At 31.8% G+C, this 20933-nt stretch overlaps 4 protein-coding genes and 1 non-coding gene across 6 annotated transcripts; 3 read left to right on the top strand and 2 right to left on the bottom strand.

Annotated features, from left to right (window-relative positions):
* Positions 1-6422: 6422 nt before the first annotated feature.
* TRNAN-GUU (transfer RNA asparagine (anticodon GUU)) lies at positions 6423-6496 on the bottom strand. Its single transcript has one exon. It is a non-coding gene; the product is annotated as a tRNA-Asn (tRNA).
* Positions 6497-6596: 100 nt separating this feature from the next.
* Positions 6597-8650, top strand: LOC145134845 (Pentatricopeptide repeat (PPR) superfamily protein). The gene has a single exon (XM_079069658.1). The coding sequence runs from the start codon at positions 6605-6607 to the stop codon at positions 8558-8560; it is 1956 nt and encodes a 651-aa protein (XP_078925784.1). The 5' UTR covers positions 6597-6604; the 3' UTR covers positions 8561-8650.
* Positions 8651-9949: 1299 nt separating this feature from the next.
* LOC145129884 (putative inactive purple acid phosphatase 1) lies at positions 9950-14641 on the top strand. 2 transcript variants are annotated; one of them, XM_079064710.1, is made up of 13 exons: positions 9950-10108; positions 10273-10452; positions 10553-10644; positions 10992-11058; positions 11363-11485; positions 11562-11654; positions 11731-11860; positions 11960-12041; positions 12137-12269; positions 12471-12676; positions 13291-13416; positions 13486-13795; positions 14071-14641. In XM_079064710.1, exons 2-13 carry the CDS (start codon positions 10279-10281, stop codon positions 14374-14376), a joined length of 1842 nt encoding a protein of 613 aa, XP_078920836.1. In that variant the 5' UTR covers positions 9950-10108; positions 10273-10278; the 3' UTR covers positions 14377-14641. The 2 variants fall into 2 exon arrangements, with proteins under 2 accessions (XP_078920836.1, XP_078920835.1); XM_079064709.1 differs by having other exon boundaries at positions 9963-10108; positions 10268-10452.
* Positions 14642-15340: 699 nt separating this feature from the next.
* LOC145128903 (uncharacterized) lies at positions 15341-17148 on the top strand. The gene is made up of 2 exons (XM_079063681.1): positions 15341-16474; positions 16789-17148. The coding sequence occupies exons 1-2, from the start codon at positions 15614-15616 to the stop codon at positions 17146-17148; spliced, it is 1221 nt and encodes a 406-aa protein (XP_078919807.1). The 5' UTR covers positions 15341-15613.
* A 56-nt stretch (positions 17149-17204) lies between these two features.
* MGT3 (magnesium transporter 3) lies at positions 17205-20714 on the bottom strand. The gene is made up of 7 exons (XM_079063680.1): positions 20517-20714; positions 19273-19821; positions 18488-18558; positions 18282-18410; positions 17786-18172; positions 17579-17626; positions 17205-17491 (listed from the first exon to the last, which is right to left on the bottom strand). The coding sequence occupies exons 2-7, from the start codon at positions 19727-19729 to the stop codon at positions 17261-17263; spliced, it is 1323 nt and encodes a 440-aa protein (XP_078919806.1). The 5' UTR covers positions 19730-19821; positions 20517-20714; the 3' UTR covers positions 17205-17260.
* Positions 20715-20933: the final 219 nt, after the last annotated feature.

Below are 20933 nucleotides of genomic sequence, written 5' to 3'. Positions count from 1 at the left end.
ATTTTTGTCATCACATTCTTAAAAAATAAAAATCTTAGTATATTATTCTATCATTAATGAAACACTCATTAATAACAAAACAAACACAATTTGTAGATTATTCTAACTGAATATTCTACCAGAATATACTATAATATATAGTCTTATCATTATATTGTACATTATTATGTCAATGCTTTCTTTTGTGAAGATCATTGACCATTGTTCATCTTCATCCCACATGCCATCATCCAACCTTCAAGCACTTGATCATCATGTTCCTTTCATGCATTCTTTGAGAATAACTTCCTTAAAATCGAGTATTCGATGAGAATAACTGCCATGAAATCAAATATGTAAGAGTAACATTCTATACATTCACCATGGGCATTCTAAATTTTGTGTATTCTAAAAGAATAAAACTACAAATTCTGATAGAATATGGTAGACAATAAAGAAGTGTAAATTATTCTTAAGTACACAATACAACCATTTTGATAGAATGTGATAGATATTGAACCTTTATATGTAAATTTGATCAGAATGAAACTAATAGATTGTAATCCTAAAATTGCAATGATTCTGACAGAATGTATACCACAATGTTAGATTCTTTAGATTGTCTTTCAGGCATTTCAACAAACACTTGTTATGCATTATCATAAAACAAGCCAATATTTGAGAATCAAAACATAACTTGAGAATGCAATAAAAAAATAATCAAATAATTAGAAAATATAATCAATATTTGAAAACAAAATCAAAACACAATAGCAACTATATATATATATATATATATATATATATATATATATATATATATATATATATATATAGGGTTATGTTACAATGTGGATGGACAACTATTGTGTGGACGTGTGGATAATGTTATATTATGAAAATTACTAAGAGAATATGTTGTTTAGTAATGTGAATACGTTCAATCTCACAAAACTATTGTTATTTTAATGGATTCTCACCAATTCTAATTCATTTTTGTTCTCAGACATCGTTTTTTATTTATTTTAATTCTTACAGAATACGACTCAATAAACATCCTGATAACATTCTGACAGAATGTTAATAATTAAAAAAAGTGTATAATAACCTTATAGACGATTTAATTAGTGAAAATGCTTAATAATTACAATTATTATATAAGATTGAACGTATTCATATTATCAAACAACATATTTTCTTTGTCATTCTCACAGAATAGCATTATCTACACATCTACACAATAGATGTCAATCTACATTTAAACCTAGCTATATATATATATATATATATATATATATATATATATATATATATATATATATATATATATATATATATATATAGAAAGAGAGAGAGCTAGGTTCATTTGTTTAAACTAAATATTGTGTTATTGTATGTATGATTGTGGACCAATCAAAATTTAATAGAAAAAACAATAATTAAATAAATTAATAAGGGTAATTAGGTAATTTGAGAAATAACTTCCGCAAATACTCCCTATAATTTTGCTAGTTACGTTGATTTTAACCTAATCCCCCTTTTTATATACGGCCTACGACTGAACCTATCAATCTTCAACACCGGTGTAGGATCAATCTTCATCACCGGTTGAAGATCAATCTTCGGGATCGAATCACTACTCGATGAAGATCTGGGAATAGAGCAAGAGAAGGTGGTTTACATGCACGGCGTCGAAGAGAAGCGCATGAATTTCCTTCGATGGAGAATCCAGTTCCTGGAAAAGAGCATCAGAAAGCTCGATTTCAGCCCCGATGGGATCTCCACCATCGTTCAAATCATTGATCTCAAAATTTCCTCCTCCTCCTTCAAGAAAGAACTCTGTCAAGTTCTTCAGTTGCTCCAGGACAATTACCCAGAATTCGTCGCCAAACAGGTACCTACCTCTCCATTAATAATCTGTCAGTTCAATTTCTTAAATTGTCTGGGACATGATGACATGTTCTGATCGTTGTCTACTATTCTGTTGAGTCTGCGGGGAGGACGTTCAAAGATGGGGTCTTTAGGGCTCCAAACGGTGGGGAGAGTTCATCCGCCAGAAGGCTCCTACTGTGGAGAATTTTTTGCCTTGTAGCTTGGAGGATCTTTATAAAGGCGCTAAGAAGAAGATGAAGATCTCTAGGACTGTAGCCAATTCTGCAGGGTACGTCTTTTCTGGTATTTTGCAATTTCTTTATCTAAACTTCTATACATCAATTGTGCAAATGAGTATTAACATACTATTGATTCTAGTCTATCGAGTAATGAGTATTAACATACTATTGATTCTAGTTTGCCATTAGCAGCTTTTAGGTTGCTCTAGATTGTATTGTGGTCGACCCTTGTGCAGCTTTCTTGGTGTTTATTGTTACAGGGCTATTATGTGTTGGAATCAAAGAGGTATTCCTTCATTTTCTTCCAAAGATCTTTTTTTTCTTCATTAAGTTGTGTTGGAACTATTGTTAAACATGTTTGTTTTATGAAATTTGAATGTTGCAGAGCACTTTCGTGCAATCAGTGGTCACGACTGCAAACATTTGTGCTATGATCTTTATTATTCTAGCGGGTGGATATCCAGGGTTCAAAAGTGGATGGATTGGGTATAGACTTCATGTTGGGTTTGTTTCATATCTTTATCATCTTCATGGTGTCGATCAATTTTTCCTCATGATCTGCTGAAATCACAAATTCCAATTCTGTTGGAATCACAAATTCCAAATAGTGATCAATTCTGTTGGAATGGAATCACGAATTCTAATTCTGTTGGAATCACAGAAGTTGATGCTTGAAGAACGGACCACAAAATTGAAAGTGATTCTAAGCAACATTGTTCTTTTAGAATGTATTATTGTCGTTGTTAGATTTTGATGTTTTCTTTCCCGTTTTGAAAGTTTTTTTAGTTTTATTCTTTAACAATAAATGTAATTAGTAACAATTGTTACCCGTATTCTATAAGAAATAATGTATTTTTTGTTTTTATTCTTCAATCGATTGTTCAAGAATTTGTTATTCTACAAGAAGTTTTTAAAGTCACGATCAAGAAATAAGTTCAAAAATATTTTTATTATTTATTGTTCAAGAATATTTTTATTTTTGAATATACTCATAAACATATTCTGTCAGAATGTCTGAATTAAAAGAATTATAATTTGTAAAATCAGATTTTTAAAATTAATAGAATCTATGATCCCTTAAAAAATGCAATTTTCCTTTATTAAATCTATATTAATTGACTAAAATACCCTTGCAATTAATTAAAATGATATTTTTCAATTATATTTAATTCAATAATATATATTAATCAATTTCTTAAAATAAGTAAATTTGATTGGCCCACATTTATGCATACAATAACACAATAATTACTTTGAATAGAATAACTTAGGCCTATATATATATATATATATATATATATATATATATATATATATGTGTGTGTGTGTATGTGTGTGTGTATCTATGTGATTCGAGATATAGATAGTCTAAGAATTCATGGTCCACATTTTGTAAAATACGATTACAGATGAATGGATGACTTATAAACAAACTTATTTAATTTCATCTATATTGTTTAGCAGATAATGAAGACGTGAGTGTAGAAGGACCTTGCCGTCAAAACTGGTTGCCGAAACGCCGTTGGTTTCGAAAATACCGATGAAGGATCCGGTAATGGCCGCCGGAAACATGGCTGCTAGAGGACAATATCGTCAGAATTACAGAGTTTGCCGGAAACGTTTCCATCAGAGGAGGGTGGTCAGACGATGGTGGCCAACAACAGAGATATGGAGGAAGATAATTGAAGACGGAGATGGAAGATGAAGAAGTGGTTGTAGCGTCGACTGACGATAATAGATAAATAAAAATTGATCCCTTAAATAAATGTATAATTTTGGATAATAATTAATATATGTAATATTACTAACATACCCTTATTAATTTAATTAATGATTCATTTTTTCTTAAAATTCTGATTGGTCAATTCATGCACACAATAGTTGTTAGAAACATTTAAACCTATATATATATATATATATATATATATATATATATATATATATATTAGTCTTATATTATAGAGAAATATAAATAAATCATTTGATGTATTTTGTTTAATTAATATTGCATTTATTTTGTAATAAAATAGAGTTTATTAATAATATTTCCGCCGGTTAAAAACAAAAAACAAAAAATAATAAAAACAAATAAAAGTTAGAAAGAAATGGGGCAATCCAAGCCAATCTAAGATCCTGATGGTGGCCTAGTTCACGGGTGTATCAACAATTTAGATTTCTTTTTTAAATAGATTTTGGTGAGCGCTCATCAAATCCCACCGATGGGGATAGTCTTATCATGCCAACATATGCTTCTAAAAGCATGTGTAAATAGTGAGTATTACCTAATAAAAATGATAGAGATACATGAAAATTCAATAGCCAATGGACTTTGTGAAAATGCACAAGCAACCACGCATCAATTGTTCAAGCAACGCATCTACGGGCAAGAAATAATCATATGAGATTAATACGAATGGTAATTAAGAGTATAACCATAAGCATGGTAATTAAGAGAATAACCATAAGCATAAAATACAAATAAAAGACTAAAATAACCATTGTTCATAATGATTTACCATAAATGGTCTGAATATATAACATACTATTGAAACTAGGTGATAGGTAAAACATGTTTGTCGGTTTATTTAGGTATCAATTATTTCGACTAGTCATTGGAGCATCAATATCGAGGGCAAAATGCATTGTATGTATGGTCGCCAACAAAAAAAATAAATAAATAAATAAACATAGTTATGCACAATCTGCATACTATGAAATTGTCATTATTTGGACATTTTATTGTAAGAATCTTCAAAGACTACTAAAAATGATTAAAGACATTATATGTTAAAAAAACAAATAGGCCAAAATATAAAAGTATGCCATTTTTTTTAATCATTTTACATATTTAAACAATTTTTGCCTAACACTCTGAATAATGTTTATCAATTTATACTCTTTTGTCACCACATAAGTTAATCCAAATACATTTTAAAAACTTTATTTTGTTACAGTATAAGCTAGTAAACATTTAAAAAGAATCAAAACTCAATCCTAAACACCCCTTTTAATTGCTATAACTTGTTTTTTTAGAAAAATGGTAAACTACGCTATCTGAGCGGTCCACAGTGAACTCGTCTCCGAACCATTAATATGAGGTCAATTGTGGAGCACTAGCAATATTTTAGATGTATCAAAATTTGAATCATGAACCTCATGTATGAAATCATGTACATCAATCACCAAGCATCGAGGGATAGTGTTGTTCACTAAATCAATTATAGTTTATTTAGTGATATTTGCTATTTTGATAACCATATTTTTGTTTTATATGTATGACATTATAGTAGATTATTGCAATGATAACTATAACAACATGCATTTTATCGATGTGTTTACTCTAAGCTATATAGAGTCCAAATAAATATGGACAAGCTATAGTCGCTTAAGGAATGACAAGCCTTAACCGAAGTGTCGATCACTAGACCCTCAACCTGCTTTGTATGTATCACATAAACCATTCTTGCCAAATTTCCATCGGTATAAACCTACCAAAATCAAAATCAAAAGATTTTAACAATAAATACATTAAAAACATTTTATCTTTAAAAACTCATATAAGACCATTAACTATTTGATATCTTAATTTATGAAATGTAGTTTAGTTACATAAAAACAATATAATTAATATATAACATTATTACAAAATTGTAATATATAATTTCCATCTGTATCAACGTACCAAAATCAAAATCAAAAGATTTTAACAATAAATACATTAAAAACATTTTATCTTTAAAAACTCATATAAGACCATTAATTATTTGATATCTTAATTTATGAAATGTAGTTTAGTTACATAAAAACAATATAATTAATATATAACATTATTACAAAATTGTAATATATAATTTCCATCTGGATCAACGTACCAAAATCAAAATCAAAAGATTTTAACAATAAATACTTTAAAAAACATTTTATCTTTTAAAACTCATATAAGATCATTAACTATTTGATATCTTAATTTATGAAATGTAGTTTAGTTACATAAAAACAATATAATTAATATATAACATTATTACAAAATTGTAATATATAATTTCCATCTGGATCAACGTACCAAAATCAAAATCAAAAGATTTTAACAATAAATACTTTAAAAAACATTTTATCTTTTAAAACTCATATAAGATCATTAACTATTTGATATCTTAATTTATGAATTGTAGTTTAGTTACATAAAAACAATATAACTAATATATAACATTATTGCAAAATTGTAATATATGATACTAATAAACTTTGTGTGAAAAAACAATATAATTAATATATAACATTATTTCAAAATTGTAATATATGATACTAATAAACTTTGTGTGAAAAAATAACCGCTAGATGGAGGGCTTGAACCTCCGACCTTGTGGTTAACAGCCACACGCTCTAACCAACTGAGCTATTCCAGCTTTTTGTTTTTAGATTCCAGTCTTATTCTATTATACATTATAATATTGAGAATACATATCTGTTTTTCTCTGCTTGCACCTGAATCTCTTTCGTCTTCGAGGACGACGATGTGGAGAAGAAGAGTTTTCTCTTTGTTCCGATACTTCTCTTCTGAACCAGAAACCCCATCTCCTCCTTCCGTTTATTCCTTCCTCCAGCCCTCAATCTTTGCTGTAAGAAAACCCCAATGCAATCAACCTACTAATCAAACCCCAAAATCTACATCCATAGATAACCAACTTAACCCCAATCTCGAATCCACTCTCCAACTGTCTCTCCAGGAAAATAACACAGACGAAGCTTGGAAGTGTTTCAAATCTCTTTCATCGTCATCTTCATTATTACCAAGTAAGCCTCTCATTAACTCATTGATTGCTCGTTTGTGTTCAGCCGGGAACGACACTCACAATCTCAAAAGGGCGTTTGCTACTTTGATGTTCGTGTTAGAGACAAACCCAGATGTATTAGACCCTAAATCAGTCAAGACTTTCTTAATTTCAATCAAGGATACAAATGGTGCCCCTGCTTTTGCATTGGTCAAGTCTATGCTCAAGAACAGGTACTTCATTCCTTTTGGCATCTGGGGAGATACGCTTGTGGAGATTAGTAAGAAAAATGGTAGATTTTGTGACTTTTTCGAGGTCTTCAATGAGAACTGTAGGATAGCAAAGGAGGAAAAGTTAGAATCTTTGAAACCCGATTTGTCTGCTTGTAACGCTGCTTTGGAGGGCTGTTGCCATGAACTTGAATCAGTTTCTGACGCCCACAAGGTGCTCGACGTAATGTCTCTCTTAGGTGTTCGCCCAGATGAGACCACTTTTAGTTACCTTGCTTATCTATACGCAACAAAAGGACTCGAGAACAAGATAATCGAACTACAAGACTTGGTATCTAGGTTCAAATTTCCTAATAAAACCATTTTTATTAGCAATCTGATAAGCGGATATGTAAAATCAGGCTATCTAGAATCTGTTTCCATCACTATCTTGCAAAGTTTAAAAGAATCAGATCAAAAAGGTCTAAACTTTCTTGAAGAAACTTATCTCAAAATAGTAAAAGGATATCTTGACCATGGAAGCATCAAAGATTTAGCAAGATTAATACTTGAAGCTCAAAAGTTAGAATCTACATCTGTAACAGTTGAAAACTCCATTGGATATGGTATCATAAACGCATGTGTTAATAATCTTGGTTTATTAGAAAAAGCACATAACATTCTTGATGAAATGAATATATTAGGAGGTTCAATAGGGCTTGGAGTTTACGTGTCAATCTTGAAAGCTTACACTAAAGAACAAAGAACAGCAGAAGCTTCACAAATGGTATCAGAAATGTGTAGTTTAGGGTTAGAACTCGATGTTAATATCTTTGATGCTTTAATAGACGTGTGTATGTCTAGTCAAGATTTTGAGTCAGCATTTTCACTTTTTAGAGACATGAGGGAAGCAAGAATACATGAATTAACAGGTAGTTATTTAACAATAATGACAGGATTAACAGAAAACCATAGACCTGAACTTATGGCAGCCTTTTTAGATGAAGTAGTTGATGATCCACGGGTCAAAATCGGGACCCACGATTGGAATTCGATTATCCATGCGTTTTGTAAAGCGGGTCGTTTAGAGGATGCAAGAAGAACACTTAGGAGGATGATTTTTCTTCAATTTGAACCTAGTGAGCAAACGTATGTTTCTTTGGTGAATGGATATATGAATGCGGGAGATTATTTTAGTGTTTTGATGATGTGGAATGATGTTAAGAAACGAGGTGATAAAGGTTTGAAATTGGATCATGGTTTGGTTGATGGGTTGTTGTATGGGTTGGTGAAAGGGGGGTTCTTTGATGCTGTGATGGAAGTTGTGGAGAGGTCTCAAGAGATGAAGATATTTGTAGATAAATGGAGGTATAAACAAGCGTTTATGGAGACTCATAAGAAGCTTAAAGTGTCGAAATTGAGAAAAAGAAGTGTTAAGAAAATGGAAGCTCTTATTGCTTTTAAAAATTGGGCTGGTCTAAATACATGATATATCATCGAGATTTTTTTTTGTTTTGTTTTTTTTATTTTGCCAAAATTGATGTTGCAAAACCAATAATATGTATTATATTTGTAGCTATCTCCTTATTAGGTATACATAACACGTCATAGGCATGATGATGAGGTGAACACTTCTTCACGCCCTTTCCCCTGATGTGATGCCTTGTTGGTGTGGAGGGACGTGGCCTTTGCCACACGGTGTCACACCCATATTTTTCAAAATTTTGGCCATTGGTAATTAATAAATGTATTTATTTTTTAATTTTTTAATATTCTTTTCAAAACTAACCTTATGAATACCCAAGTATTTATAAACTTTTCACACAAACTTTTCACTCTTTTATTTTCATAAACATAAAGCAACACACGGTTTCTCAATAACGTTTGGAAACATTAATTGGCGTGGGGCAGTTGTCCAAACACATGGCGAAGTTAATTCATGTGAGGTGATCATAGAATCATGACGATGATAATAAATACATTGCGAGGTCAATTTATGTGAGATGGTCATGGAATCCTGGTGTCATAAGATCTGTGGTTTTGGCATGCATACTTTGATGTTGTAGGGTCCAACACTGACATAAGCGTTTTAACCGGACACCAACATTAAATGATATTCTAGCAAGAAAAGCACATGCTTTTCCGTTTGTAGCAGATGAAAATCAATATTTGTATGGTATTACTTTGTTGATGGGATACATCTTAATTACGTTATATTTTTTCAAATCATACTCATCATATTCACAAGATGAAAAACAAAAATTGCTCAAGAAAGTGAAAGAATCAACAAATAAATAAATGGAGCGAACTTTTGGAGTCCTTAAAAAATGGAACATAATGAAACACTTGACACGAGCTATTTGTGTGTATAATCTGTACAATGGATTTCATCGGTATCTGTATCTGTATGAACAATTTACACCCTATAGCCCACAATACTTCTCAAGAAATTACATAGCAAAAAACACACAACAATCTTCTCCGGATCATATATACCACATGAAGACTCTTAGCGACGATGACGACGACGACAATGACAACAACAAAATTTAGTGTTTTTTTTTTCTTGACAATATTATATAACATTATATGTTTGATATGATGGTGTGATGAATATACTATACAACCTAATACTATATAAAGTTTGACGTATTTTACAAAATTCCTAAAAATTTAAGTACATCTTCCAAGGATTCAAGATTTCTTCAACTAGGGACAAAACACATCTACAATCTTTCTTGCCAAGTCTATTTTGTTTTTTCTCAATTTGTTTACCAATCATATCTTTTAACATTAACAAAAATGAAATTTTGGATGATTTGATATTAAAACACTTATTATAACACCTCTAGAAAAAAAAAAAATTAACGAGGTAAACCTTCGCCAAAATTCCTACCAGAAAAGAGGCATAAAAGTATATACCCAATAATTCTTCTCTATAATACTTACCGAACATGAATCAATCTGCAGCAACAACTGCCATTAAACGGATGAAAATCAGGTTGCAAGCAACGTTTTATGTGCTACTATTATCAAGGTATTTACCTCTCTGATTGTTTTTCTATATTATCGTCTTACTTTCATTTTCTTTTCACTCGTTACCCTACTCAATTAGTGTATCCATTTGATTTAAACTGTTAGCGTTTCTATGCCTCTGCAAATTGCTGATTAATATACTTGTTCATTCGATTTCAAGAACAGAAAGCGATGATTGGAGTTGTGATGTTCACTTTGGTAGTAGGGTTTTGGGTTCTATTGAGCTCAGAAGAAGTGACATCACATGGAGATCATTCTTTTGCGAAAATTGGAATACATCAAGTGACATTTGCTCTAACTGATGCTGCCTGTGTGAAAGCTTCTCCTACCATTCTAGGATCAAAGGTGTGGTTGAGATTGTAGTGATGTAGCAGTTTACTTTTCATACTGATTTTCAAGTCGAAAAGTGGAATTGTTGTCAAAATCTGATTATTTTTTTTTCTAGGGCCAAAATTCTGAATGGGTGAATGTGTACATCAGCAATTTGAACCCATCAAATGATGATTGGGTTGGAGTTTTCTCCCCTGCCAATTTCAGGTTCTTATCATTTTTATTTTCAGGTTAAATGCAATAAATAGCAAAAGAATTTTTTTCAATTTGTTTATTATAACATCCAACTTCTACTGCTATAATCACGTAGATTTCTACTAATTATAACATAGTCATCCAAATAAAAAATAAAAAATAAAAAAATTTATTGTTATAATTACGTAGAGTTCTCAAAGTATAATAATTTTGAGAACACATTTTTTGTCCCACCTTTTTTGGTAGGACAAAAAACTGCAACTTTTGTCCCGTCTTTTTGAGTAGGACAAAAGGCTGCAAATTTTATCCCACTTTTTTCAGTTGGATAAAAAATTGACCTAACAGTCTATTGTTTTCAGCGATTCAACCTGCGTCCCTGAAAACTCAAGAGTCAGCCCTCCGTATTTGTGTACTGCACCTATTAAGGTTTGTTCTTTTATTTATGACATGGGTCCTAGATAGCTTTTGGATGTGCATTTTAAAAATGATTAATCAGTTGCTAAAAGATAGGGATAGTTAGGAAATTCTACATATAATCTCAATAATTAGTTATCTAGCAACAACTCGTTACATTATTATCCAAATTTAATTATTTTGACTCGAAATAATCTGAAAACCATAATCATAACCAGTTTACAAAATCACAATAATTAATTTAAACGCGCATCCAAAGACCTCCTTGGTTAAAGTTTCTTTACAATTGTTTGCTAATTATGAATCCATTTTGCAGTTTTTATACGCAAACTACAGCAATCCTAATTACAAAGATACAGGAGAATCAACATTAAATCTTCAATTAATCAACCAAAGATCCGATTTCTCCTTTGCATTATTCACAGGCGGATTATCAACTGTAAATTCTTTTTTTTTTCAAGGTCACATCTTGTTGCCCATTTTGCATTGACCAAACGTTGACTCTATGTTTTCAGCCGAATCTTGTTGCAGTTTCAAATACAGTTACTTTTGTGAACCCAAATGCACCAAATTACCCACGATTAGCTCATGGAAAGATGTGGGATGAAGTGAGTTTGACATCTGTCTTTTTTTCTACTTTTTTATTCATTAAAAAATATGTACTCATGGAATATGGTTTTGTAGATGAGTGTGACGTGGACAAGTGGATATGGAATTGATGAAGCAAAGGCTTTTGTTGAATGGGGTAAAAAAGGTGGAGAACAGAGGCTTTCTTCTGCTGGAACTTTGACCTTTGACCAACGTAGCATGTGTGGTATATAGTAAAAGATTTACCTTTATATCATTATTTGAGTATAATTATTTATTTATTTATTTTATTTTTTGATGCGTGTATGCGGCTGATTATCTGAAGGTCCACCAGCAAGAACTGTGGGGTGGCGTGATCCTGGCTATATTCATACAAGCTTCTTGAAAGAATTATGGCCCAATATGATGTATGTTTACTAAACACTAGATTTGCTTTATTATTGGATTATACTTTTTAATTGTGTAATAAAAATAATAAATCTTGATTATTATGTTTATGTAGGTATACATACAAACTAGGGCACAAATTATTGAATGATACAATCATTTGGAGCAAGATGTACGAGTTTAAATCATCTCCATATCCTGGTCAAGATTCTCTACAACGTGTTATCATTTTTGGTGATATGGGAAAGGTTTCTACTTTATTATTATTTATTATTAATTATTCAGTTTCAGACTAATGTTTTTTAGTCAATTTCTTGGATTTTAGAGAATGACATTGGTATAAATAATTGTATAGTTTTTTTTATGTATAAAGTTGTAATAGGAAGGAATTAAAGTATGTTGCTATTTCTTGCATCTAACACTTAAATTATGTCAAAAATATGATGCAGGATGAGGTTGATGGATCTAATGAATACAATAATTTCCAACGTGGGTCCCTTAACACTACAAAGCAACTGATTGATGACTTGGAAAACATAGATATAGTCTTTCACATTGGAGATATCTGTTATGCAAATGGATATCTTTCACAATGGGACCAATTCACTTCTCAAATAGAACCAATTGCCTCATCTAAGCCTTATATGATTGCTAGGTATCATCCTACTCCTTTTTTTCTTACATACTTTGAGGTCAAACTTATGACTTTCAACTTTCAAGATTAACATTCTTGTGGATCTTTTTTTAAAATATTTACTTCTTTTATGGTTTTTATTGTTGTCATTCTATGAAATGTTTAAGTGGGTATCAAAATTTTCTAGAATCTTTAAGAATTTTTGTCATTTTAAGAAGTTTAAAACTAACATGCTTGACCTCAAAAGTCAAACTTCCCTCCCATACTTGATCTTGCTTAACAAACCATAGAAGCTTCAAACAATTCAAATTAACCATTTTGACATGTTATATCAGGTTTCACCCGTAATTCTCCAAATTAACCATTTTGACCTGTTATCAAAATGGTTAATTCAGAAAATATAAAAAAAACTTGTATGGTTTGATTGGAAAAATTGAAGTTTGAGAGTTAAACCACAAAATATAATGTTTTTTTGTCCTACAAGTTTCTTGAAATTTGAAAGAGTTCATATTCATAAAAAGTTGAAAATTATGAATGGTTGACCTCAAAATTCAAACTTTCCCTCTTATATTTTCATAGGGTTTACTTAATATCACTTTTTATAACAAATTATTTATGTTTATATAATATCATAGTGGCAATCATGAACGTGATTGGCCCAACTCAGGATCCTTCTATGAAAACAACGGTTCAGGGGGAGAATGTGGTGTTGTTGCACAAACCATGTTTCATGTTCCAACTGATAATAAAGATAAGTTCTGGTATGTCATGTCATGTTGTACTTTATGCATCAAGTGTTGTATTGCTGACTTTGACTTTTGACCATGTAGGTATTCTACAGACTATGGCATGTTTAGGTTTTGCATTGCTGACTCAGAGCATGATTGGAGAGAAGGAAGCGAACAATATAATTTTATAAAAAATTGTTTTGCATCTGTGGATCGACAAAAGCAACCATGGTTGATTTTCATTGCACATCGTGTATTGGGATATTCTTCTTCTTTGGTTTATGCAGTTGAAGGTTCATTTGGAGAACCAATGGGAAGAGATAGCCTTCAAAAGCTATGGCAAAAATATAAAGTTGATATAGCTATTTATGGACATGCACATAATTATGAAAGGACGTGTCCCATTTATGAGGTATGTTTATAAAATTTTAAACAATACTTAAGAAAAATGAATGCACACTTAGGGAAATGAGAGGAAAAAGTAAATAATAGCAAATTTATTATCTTTTAAGAATCTGTTTGATAGTTGTTGATTGAGTCAAAGTCTGATTAAAGTCAGATCCAATTTCTTACCAGACCCTGTTAGAAACATATCAAATGCTATAAGACCAAATCATAGGCTTCTAATTATGGTATCAAACTGTCTGAATCTGACTGTTGACTTTTTCTATAAACTTGTTGATTTAGAATACTTGCATGAGTGATGAGAAGGAGCATTACAAAGGCGGCTTAAATGGGACAATACATGTGGTGGCTGGTGGTGGAGGGGCGAGCCTTACCCCATTTGCTCCATTTAAAACCACTTGGAGCATCTATAGAGATTACGATTACGGGTTTTTAAAACTTACTGCATATGACCATTCTACCCTTTTGTTCGAATACAAGAAAAGTAGAGATGGACAAGTATATGATTCATTCATGATTTCCCGTGATTATAGAGACATATTGGCATGTACAATCGATAGTTGTCCAAGTACAACCTTAGCATCTTGAAGATTGCATGTGTACACCATTTGGGGTATTTTTGGAAAGTTAATGTGTGGAAATGGTATTGTGCAAAAATAAAAGTGTAGGGGGGTGATGTGTTTATGGTTGATAGTATAGGGGGTGAGTGTATTTTAATGTAGGTATTTGATGTTAGGATTGTAATAAATCCATGTATGGTGGAGTCGTGCTTGGTTGTCATGATGTTGATCTATGCATTTTAGACGATATATGATCTTGTTATAAATGAAATCTCAACTATATTTTATATTGAGTTCAAAATTTCATTAATGATAAATGGATAACAAAAAGTTCTATTCTATAAAAATATGCAAGTTGCTCTATTATTTTACCAATGTATGTAATATTTTTTTTAGTTATTTAATGTGACATATTTACCAAATTTTAGTTGGTTTTACTTGCAATGACAAAAGATGTAACAAGTTTGGCTCATTTGAATCCGAAGTGGATTCTTTTTAGATCATAGATGACTTTTTTTTTTAAATTATTTGCAAAACATGTATAACATGTATTATAAAAAATTGAATTATGTTTATATACATCATACAATTTATTTAAGGATATATATTTATTTAGTTAAAATTTATTATTATAAAATAGCATTTTTTTTTCTTTATTTATCAATTTACCTTATTTAGTTTTCTATTTATTAATAACAAACAATATGTCTAAATGATTTATTAGTAGTATCCAATACATATAACAACGAAATGTATCAATCAATTTCGTTATATTGTGTATTTAATTCTATGGTTACATTCTATGGTGATGTCTATTTTATTTTTTAGTGATTCAATTCCATCATTTATTTTTTTGAGGTTATCATATGGATTATTTAAAGATACTTGGCTAAAAATGGAAAGGGTTAATTGAGGACCTTATTATTCCAATCGACAATCATGTGGTTTGGAACATTGCAATTAAATAATGAAAGTGACTATATAAACAAAACATATTCAAACACAATGATCACATAGTCTACCATTTTCTTCTTTTGTTTTCAATCTTTCAAACTACAAGTTCACGTCTCCATTTGTTAAAGCACACAAAACATCTCTCAAATTCCTTCCAGGGTTTTGCAGCAATCATCTTCTTCCGAAGTGGGTAACCTTTTACTAAACAGATCTACCTGTCATCAAGCCTAAAAATCAGACTTTTGAGCCCTCTTCAAAAGTTCAAAGTTCACGTTCATATCCTCCTGCCAGCGTTGCATAAAAGATCGATCATGGAGTTCTGGGTGGTTGCAGCAGCTACTGGTGCAGGTTACGTGGCCAAGCATTGGCAGAATTTATCAGGGGAGAAAGATGGCTCATCAAAGCAGTCACAATCTTTGCCATCACCACGCCTGCAACAAGACGCACGCCAAGTGTTCGACAAAATACCTGACCCAGTTTTCCCATTGCCAAAGTTAGCAAAAAGATGCTTGTTAGACAGAGATGTTGATCACGTTTCCGGTTCAACTTCAACCTTTATCGAGAAACAAGTAGATCAAGATCACACAACTGAAATCGATGGAAAACAAGAGTACTTAGACACATCTTCTAACAATCGTTTACACAAATTCAAAACCAAGAACATGAACAGCAAACCATTCACGAGTCTAAGGCCCTTAGTGGTAACTGGTAACAACAAAGATTTAAAAGATCATAAGGTCGTGTTCATGGAAGAAAAAGAAAATGGCAATGGTGCATGTATAGACGGCTCACCATTCTTGGAACAACCAATTGGATCAATGAAGCTTCCAAGAAGACAAAACGAAAATTTTGACATGGTGTTGTTGTTTGTAGGTATTACAATGGGGATACTATCGGGTACTTTTACTAATAAAAAAGAAATCGAGCATCTAAATGATTTGCTAGAACAAGCTGAGAATATGGTTAAAGATTTACACTCTAAACTTGAAATAAAAGATGGATTTAACACAAAGAAGCTTGAAATCGAGCCAGATGGAACTGCAATTGATAGTCCAAAAGGGGAAAAGTTTGAGTTAACCAGTGACATTGAGGCAGAACTTGAGGCTGAGCTTGAGAGGTTGGAAGAAAATATGAAGAGTTGCACAATGCAAAGATTGTCTAATGTTGTTGAGGTAAGCTTACTAAGACCCTATTTTTCCATAAAATGTTAACTAGATAAATGATGTTTAAAAAATATTTTAAAAACTGGTCTAACAAATTTGTAAAAAATTGGAACTTTAGATGTTCAATACTTCTTTTTGCATCAAGTAAAAAAGAAACACTAGTATATAGTTTCTCTGTTAAGTTGTTCTTTCTGTATTAAGTAAAAAAACATTCATATATAGTTTACCAGATTAAGTCATGTCCCCCTTTAAGTCCATTAAGTCAAAAAGAAACAATACTTTTTCTCATCAAGTCTATCAACTAAAAAATATACATTTCACAGATTGATTCAGACTTTGAAGCAGACATGGCTAGAGGAGATCTGAACCTAGATACAGTCAACTGGCAACTCGATAGTCAATCCGAATCAGACCCCAGGGGCAAAACTGGAAAAAGTAGCAAAAGTGAAAACACCAACCGCGTTTTCACTCCAAACTACGCAGTTTCATCAATAGACTTACAATTACGCCTTCATGAAGTAATCGAATCCAACCTCGAAGCACGTATCAAGGAACTCGAGTCACTTCTCAAAAATCAAAATACCCAAAATACCCCTCGTTCACATTCACCATGCCCACAAGAAGAAAACTCTTTCTGGGACTTCGACCACACCAGAATCGAATCTTTTTCATCAACCCCTTAAAAGAAAAAGATCATAAAGTACAACCATATGTTATATGTACAAATACAAAATGAAAGGGGTATTGGGAATTGTTTATTTTTATATAATAAAAAAAAAAAAAAGAAATGAAAATCTAGAGAGGGAAAACTTTCTTATGTTTGAAATAAAACAAGAAACAGATATACAAAACCCCACATAAAGTTGCACTGATGGTAACAACCCAATTGAATCTATTTGGCTCGTTGAAAACATCGTCTTCAAAGTTCATTCCAAATACAGCTGTCACAACTGCAAATACTGTTGCTAGAAATGTAGCAGCTGTTAAAAGCAGCTCGAATTTAATCAGCTTGTTTTGAACATTTCCCTATTTAATTATAATATAAACTTCCATTAGAATCAATAATCATGAAAGAGAGATAAGTTCATGGTCATAGGAAATATGGTTGCTTACAAGCTTAATGTTGATGAGATCTTCAGTGTCATCGATATATTCCTTGAGCTACAAATGGATAATTTAAATGATGTTTAAATCTCATGGTAGATGTCTATCCGTTTTAGTTTTTTTTTTTTTTTTTATTCATAAAAGTCATCGTAGATGAAAAATGTTGAGGTGATCAGCAAGGGGCAATATAGTAATTAGTATGTTAATATAACTTACAGAAAGCAACTTGTTTAGAGTGTTGTCGATTCCAACAAAGTAAGCTTCCAGCAACATCTCAAGTTGATCAATGTTTTCAGTTTCACCAGTTACAGATGAACTCAACAGGCTTCCATGTTTATTATGGGAGCTTATGTTACTAAACGCCCTTTGCAGTTTAAGTGAACCACTTGCACTTGTGGACCCCACAGGAGAAACCGGGGCAGATTTTGACACCATTCCCATTCCCAGTGTGGGCCCCACCGTTCCCATTGTTGAAGTTGAAATAATATTACCTTGAACTTGATCGTATAAATCGTTGCATGAGTTTCTTTGTTTCTTTTCAGTTAGATACATTTCAGCCATATCTCCATCATCGTTCATTAGATGTTCTATTTCATCACAAACCTGAATTTTTTTTTTAACACTTTTCAGCTTTTTTCACAACTATTTGTTTTTTAATTTAAGAGAAAACAATTTGGGACCAAAAATGTAACTTGGTCTAATAAATTTGTACCTTTTGCACACGTTGAGTCAATGCAAGAAGGTGGCCTTTGAATCTACGAACACGTTCAAGATTGAGGGTACTTATTGATTTTGCTAATTCATCAAGAACAGGATGAATTTCCATTTCCAACTCTTTAACCTATTAAATTAAATGTATTAATAATATTACATAAATATATATATATATATATATATAAAGCTTGTGTATGTATATACCTGAGTATCAAGAGTGAGGCAGGTAAACTCCAAAGCTAGTTCAAGTGCCCTAAACTCAAATGGTAGGTCATCTGAACGAAAACAGACAGCAAGGTGATAAAATTACAAAAATGGTCCCTGTGCTTTCTGATTTTTACCAAGTTTAGTGAAGAACTGAAACCTTTTCAATTTTGGTCCTTATAATAAGTTTTCGTATTGATTTTGGTCCATATTTCAAGGTTCGATATCGATTTTGGTCCTTGTTTCAAAGTTCCAAGGACCAAAATCGATTTAAACCTTGAAATGAGCATCAAACCTGAAAAAAGATTCCAATTTTGGTCCTCATTTCAAGGTTTAATATTGATTTTGGTGCTTATTTCATATAAATTTTGGTCCTTGTTTCAAGGTTTCATGGACCAATATCGATATAAAACCTCAAAATAAGGACCAAAACTGTAAAAGGTTTTAATTTGGACTAAACATTGGTAAAAATCTGAAAGCACAGGGACCATTTTTGTAATTTATTTACTCTAAAATTTAGATTGAATTCAGTTGTTAAAGTAAACTACAACATTGGTCCCTGTGCTTTCTGATATGTACCAAGTTTAGTCCAAAGCTAAAACCCTTTTCAGTTTTAGTCCTTATTTCAAGGTTTCGTATCAACTTTCTGATTTTGGTCCATGTTTCAAGTTTCCAAGGACCAAAACCGACATTAAATCTTTCAACCAAAACTGAAATAGGTTTCAACTTTGGGGTAATTTACAGTTGAACATAAGTGTTAAAAAAGGTTTAGAATAGTAACTTACCCGAATGATTCTCTTCCTGAAGGCGTTTACACAATTCAGACTTATATTGAACCACAGATCCATCAAGTGAATTCATAAGAAACACCTCATCAGCTGTAATTATACATCTAATCTGCTCAAGACTAACAACAATAGCCTTCTCACGCCCTAAAATTGTTGAAGGATAGATAAAAACAGGATCCAAAAGCCGAAGATCTCTAGCTGGTAAACAACAATGTCTCATTACAGTAGCTTTATCCAATTCCACAACTTTTGAGTTCCCATTTTGCTCTATTTTAATCCAAGAACGGTTTCCAAGAGCATGACCTCGTTTTTTTAACCCGGGAAAACCAGGCCCTATGAAGTTCTGGTTCTTCCCCCCACGATTAATAAGGTTGAATCTTGAGTTATCCCCATTGGCATTCATAGATTCAGTCACATTATTAGGTTGAAGTAATGGGTCCCGTGACTCTTCCATTTCTCTCACTTTTATTGATTTTGAAATTTGATGAAAGATTTATGGAGTAATATGATGTCTGCATCAGTGTCATCTACACTCCACCTAGCATCCTGTTAACAAAAGATCCACAAGTAATCTTCAAAATTGCTATAGCACCTTAGTTTATGCACGATTCTTATAGATTGCTATGGTACCTTAAATTTCACTGGAAACATGTTGTGCCAACTTAAATGTTGCAGCTTTGAAAATAAATATTAAGGATTCTTTTATAAACCAAATCACCAAGTGAATGCTTAAAGGTTTAAAGCTAAAATTCTGCCAAATTGCAAAGAAGTTTGTGAAGAACACCATATCGATGTATTTATATGAAGGTTAAGAGTTTTAATTTTCAACAACAAAATTTGAATGTATTGAGAATGGTTTAGAGAGTGTATGCATGCCATCAAGCATCCAAAAGAACGTAGCAAAATATGGAAGGGGAGATTTGATTGCTATAAATTGCTAGTATCCTGGATTATTCACCTTTTGGTAGCCACTAAACTCTTTCAAAAAATGAAATTAAAATTCATGTTCCTCAACTGAAGGAAGGCGAAAACTCATAAATTGGGGAAAACCTAAAAATGTAAGGGTCCTGAATCCTTAAATTCTCATAAATTGGAAGACAAACTAGATATAATTCGGCAATCGATAGCAATTTCACACTTCATGGAATCGATGATCTTAGCAAAGTGAAAAAAGAAAAAAATATATGATGAATAATCGAACAAAATTTCAACTAATAAGACCCAAATATAACAAATCGTACCTTGTCGAAGAACTACGGAACTGGATTCCATGAAAAGCACTGAAAATTTTAATTTATGAAGAAGGTGCTATATATTCATTTCGAGATTGGAGGTCTGATTACAGTGAAACATGAAATTGTGGGCGATGATGATGGATACGTAAGAGAACAGAAACGCCAGACCCGTTTTCATTCAGATATTTATATTATAATTTTGAAAAATATGTAAACTCAATAAACAAACAATGGTCACTTACACCTGGTTCCCATAGTTAACGAGACAAAAATAAATAAAGGGTAAATTATACCGATCGTCGTTCGTACATATTCCAAAAAGCGTGTTTAGTCTCTATTTTCAAAAATTAATTCGGACCGTCCCTTGTTTGGTTTAAACTTTCATGTTTCATCCATCGTTATTTTAAATCTGCACAATTCATC

The sequence above is a fragment of the Lactuca virosa genome, chromosome 8 (assembly GCF_052849685.1).
Source record: "Lactuca virosa cultivar CGN04683 chromosome 8, Lactuca_virosa_CGN04683_v6, whole genome shotgun sequence".
NCBI classification, from domain to species: Eukaryota; Viridiplantae; Streptophyta; class Magnoliopsida; order Asterales; family Asteraceae; genus Lactuca; species Lactuca virosa.
The sequence above is the reverse complement of the archived record's forward strand: the minus strand, read 5'-3'. Positions and strand labels throughout refer to the sequence as shown.

Bases quoted from the DNA above. Each gene is read 5' to 3' on its own strand.
- LOC145134845 (XM_079069658.1), top strand. From the start codon at position 6,605: ATGTGGAGAAGAAGAGTTTTCTCTTTGTTCCGATACTTCTCTTCTGAA.
- LOC145129884 (XM_079064709.1), top strand. The intron at 12,270-12,470 runs GTTTCTACTTTA...AATATGATGCAG, and splicing joins TTTTTGGTGATATGGGAAAG to GATGAGGTTGATGGATCTAA. The intron at 13,417-13,485 runs GTATGTCATGTC...TTGACCATGTAG, and splicing joins GATAATAAAGATAAGTTCTG to GTATTCTACAGACTATGGCA.
- LOC145128903 (XM_079063681.1), top strand. From the start codon at position 15,614: ATGGAGTTCTGGGTGGTTGCAGCAGCTACTGGTGCAGGTTACGTGGCC. The intron at 16,475-16,788 runs GTAAGCTTACTA...TACATTTCACAG, and splicing joins GATTGTCTAATGTTGTTGAG to ATTGATTCAGACTTTGAAGC.
- MGT3 (XM_079063680.1), bottom strand. From the start codon at position 19,729: ATGGAAGAGTCACGGGACCCATTACTTCAACCTAATAATGTGACTGAA. The intron at 18,173-18,281 runs GTACAAATTTAT...AAAAAAATTCAG, and splicing joins TGACTCAACGTGTGCAAAAG to GTTTGTGATGAAATAGAACA. The intron at 17,492-17,578 runs GTAAGCAACCAT...ATAATTAAATAG, and splicing joins ATCTCATCAACATTAAGCTT to GGAAATGTTCAAAACAAGCT.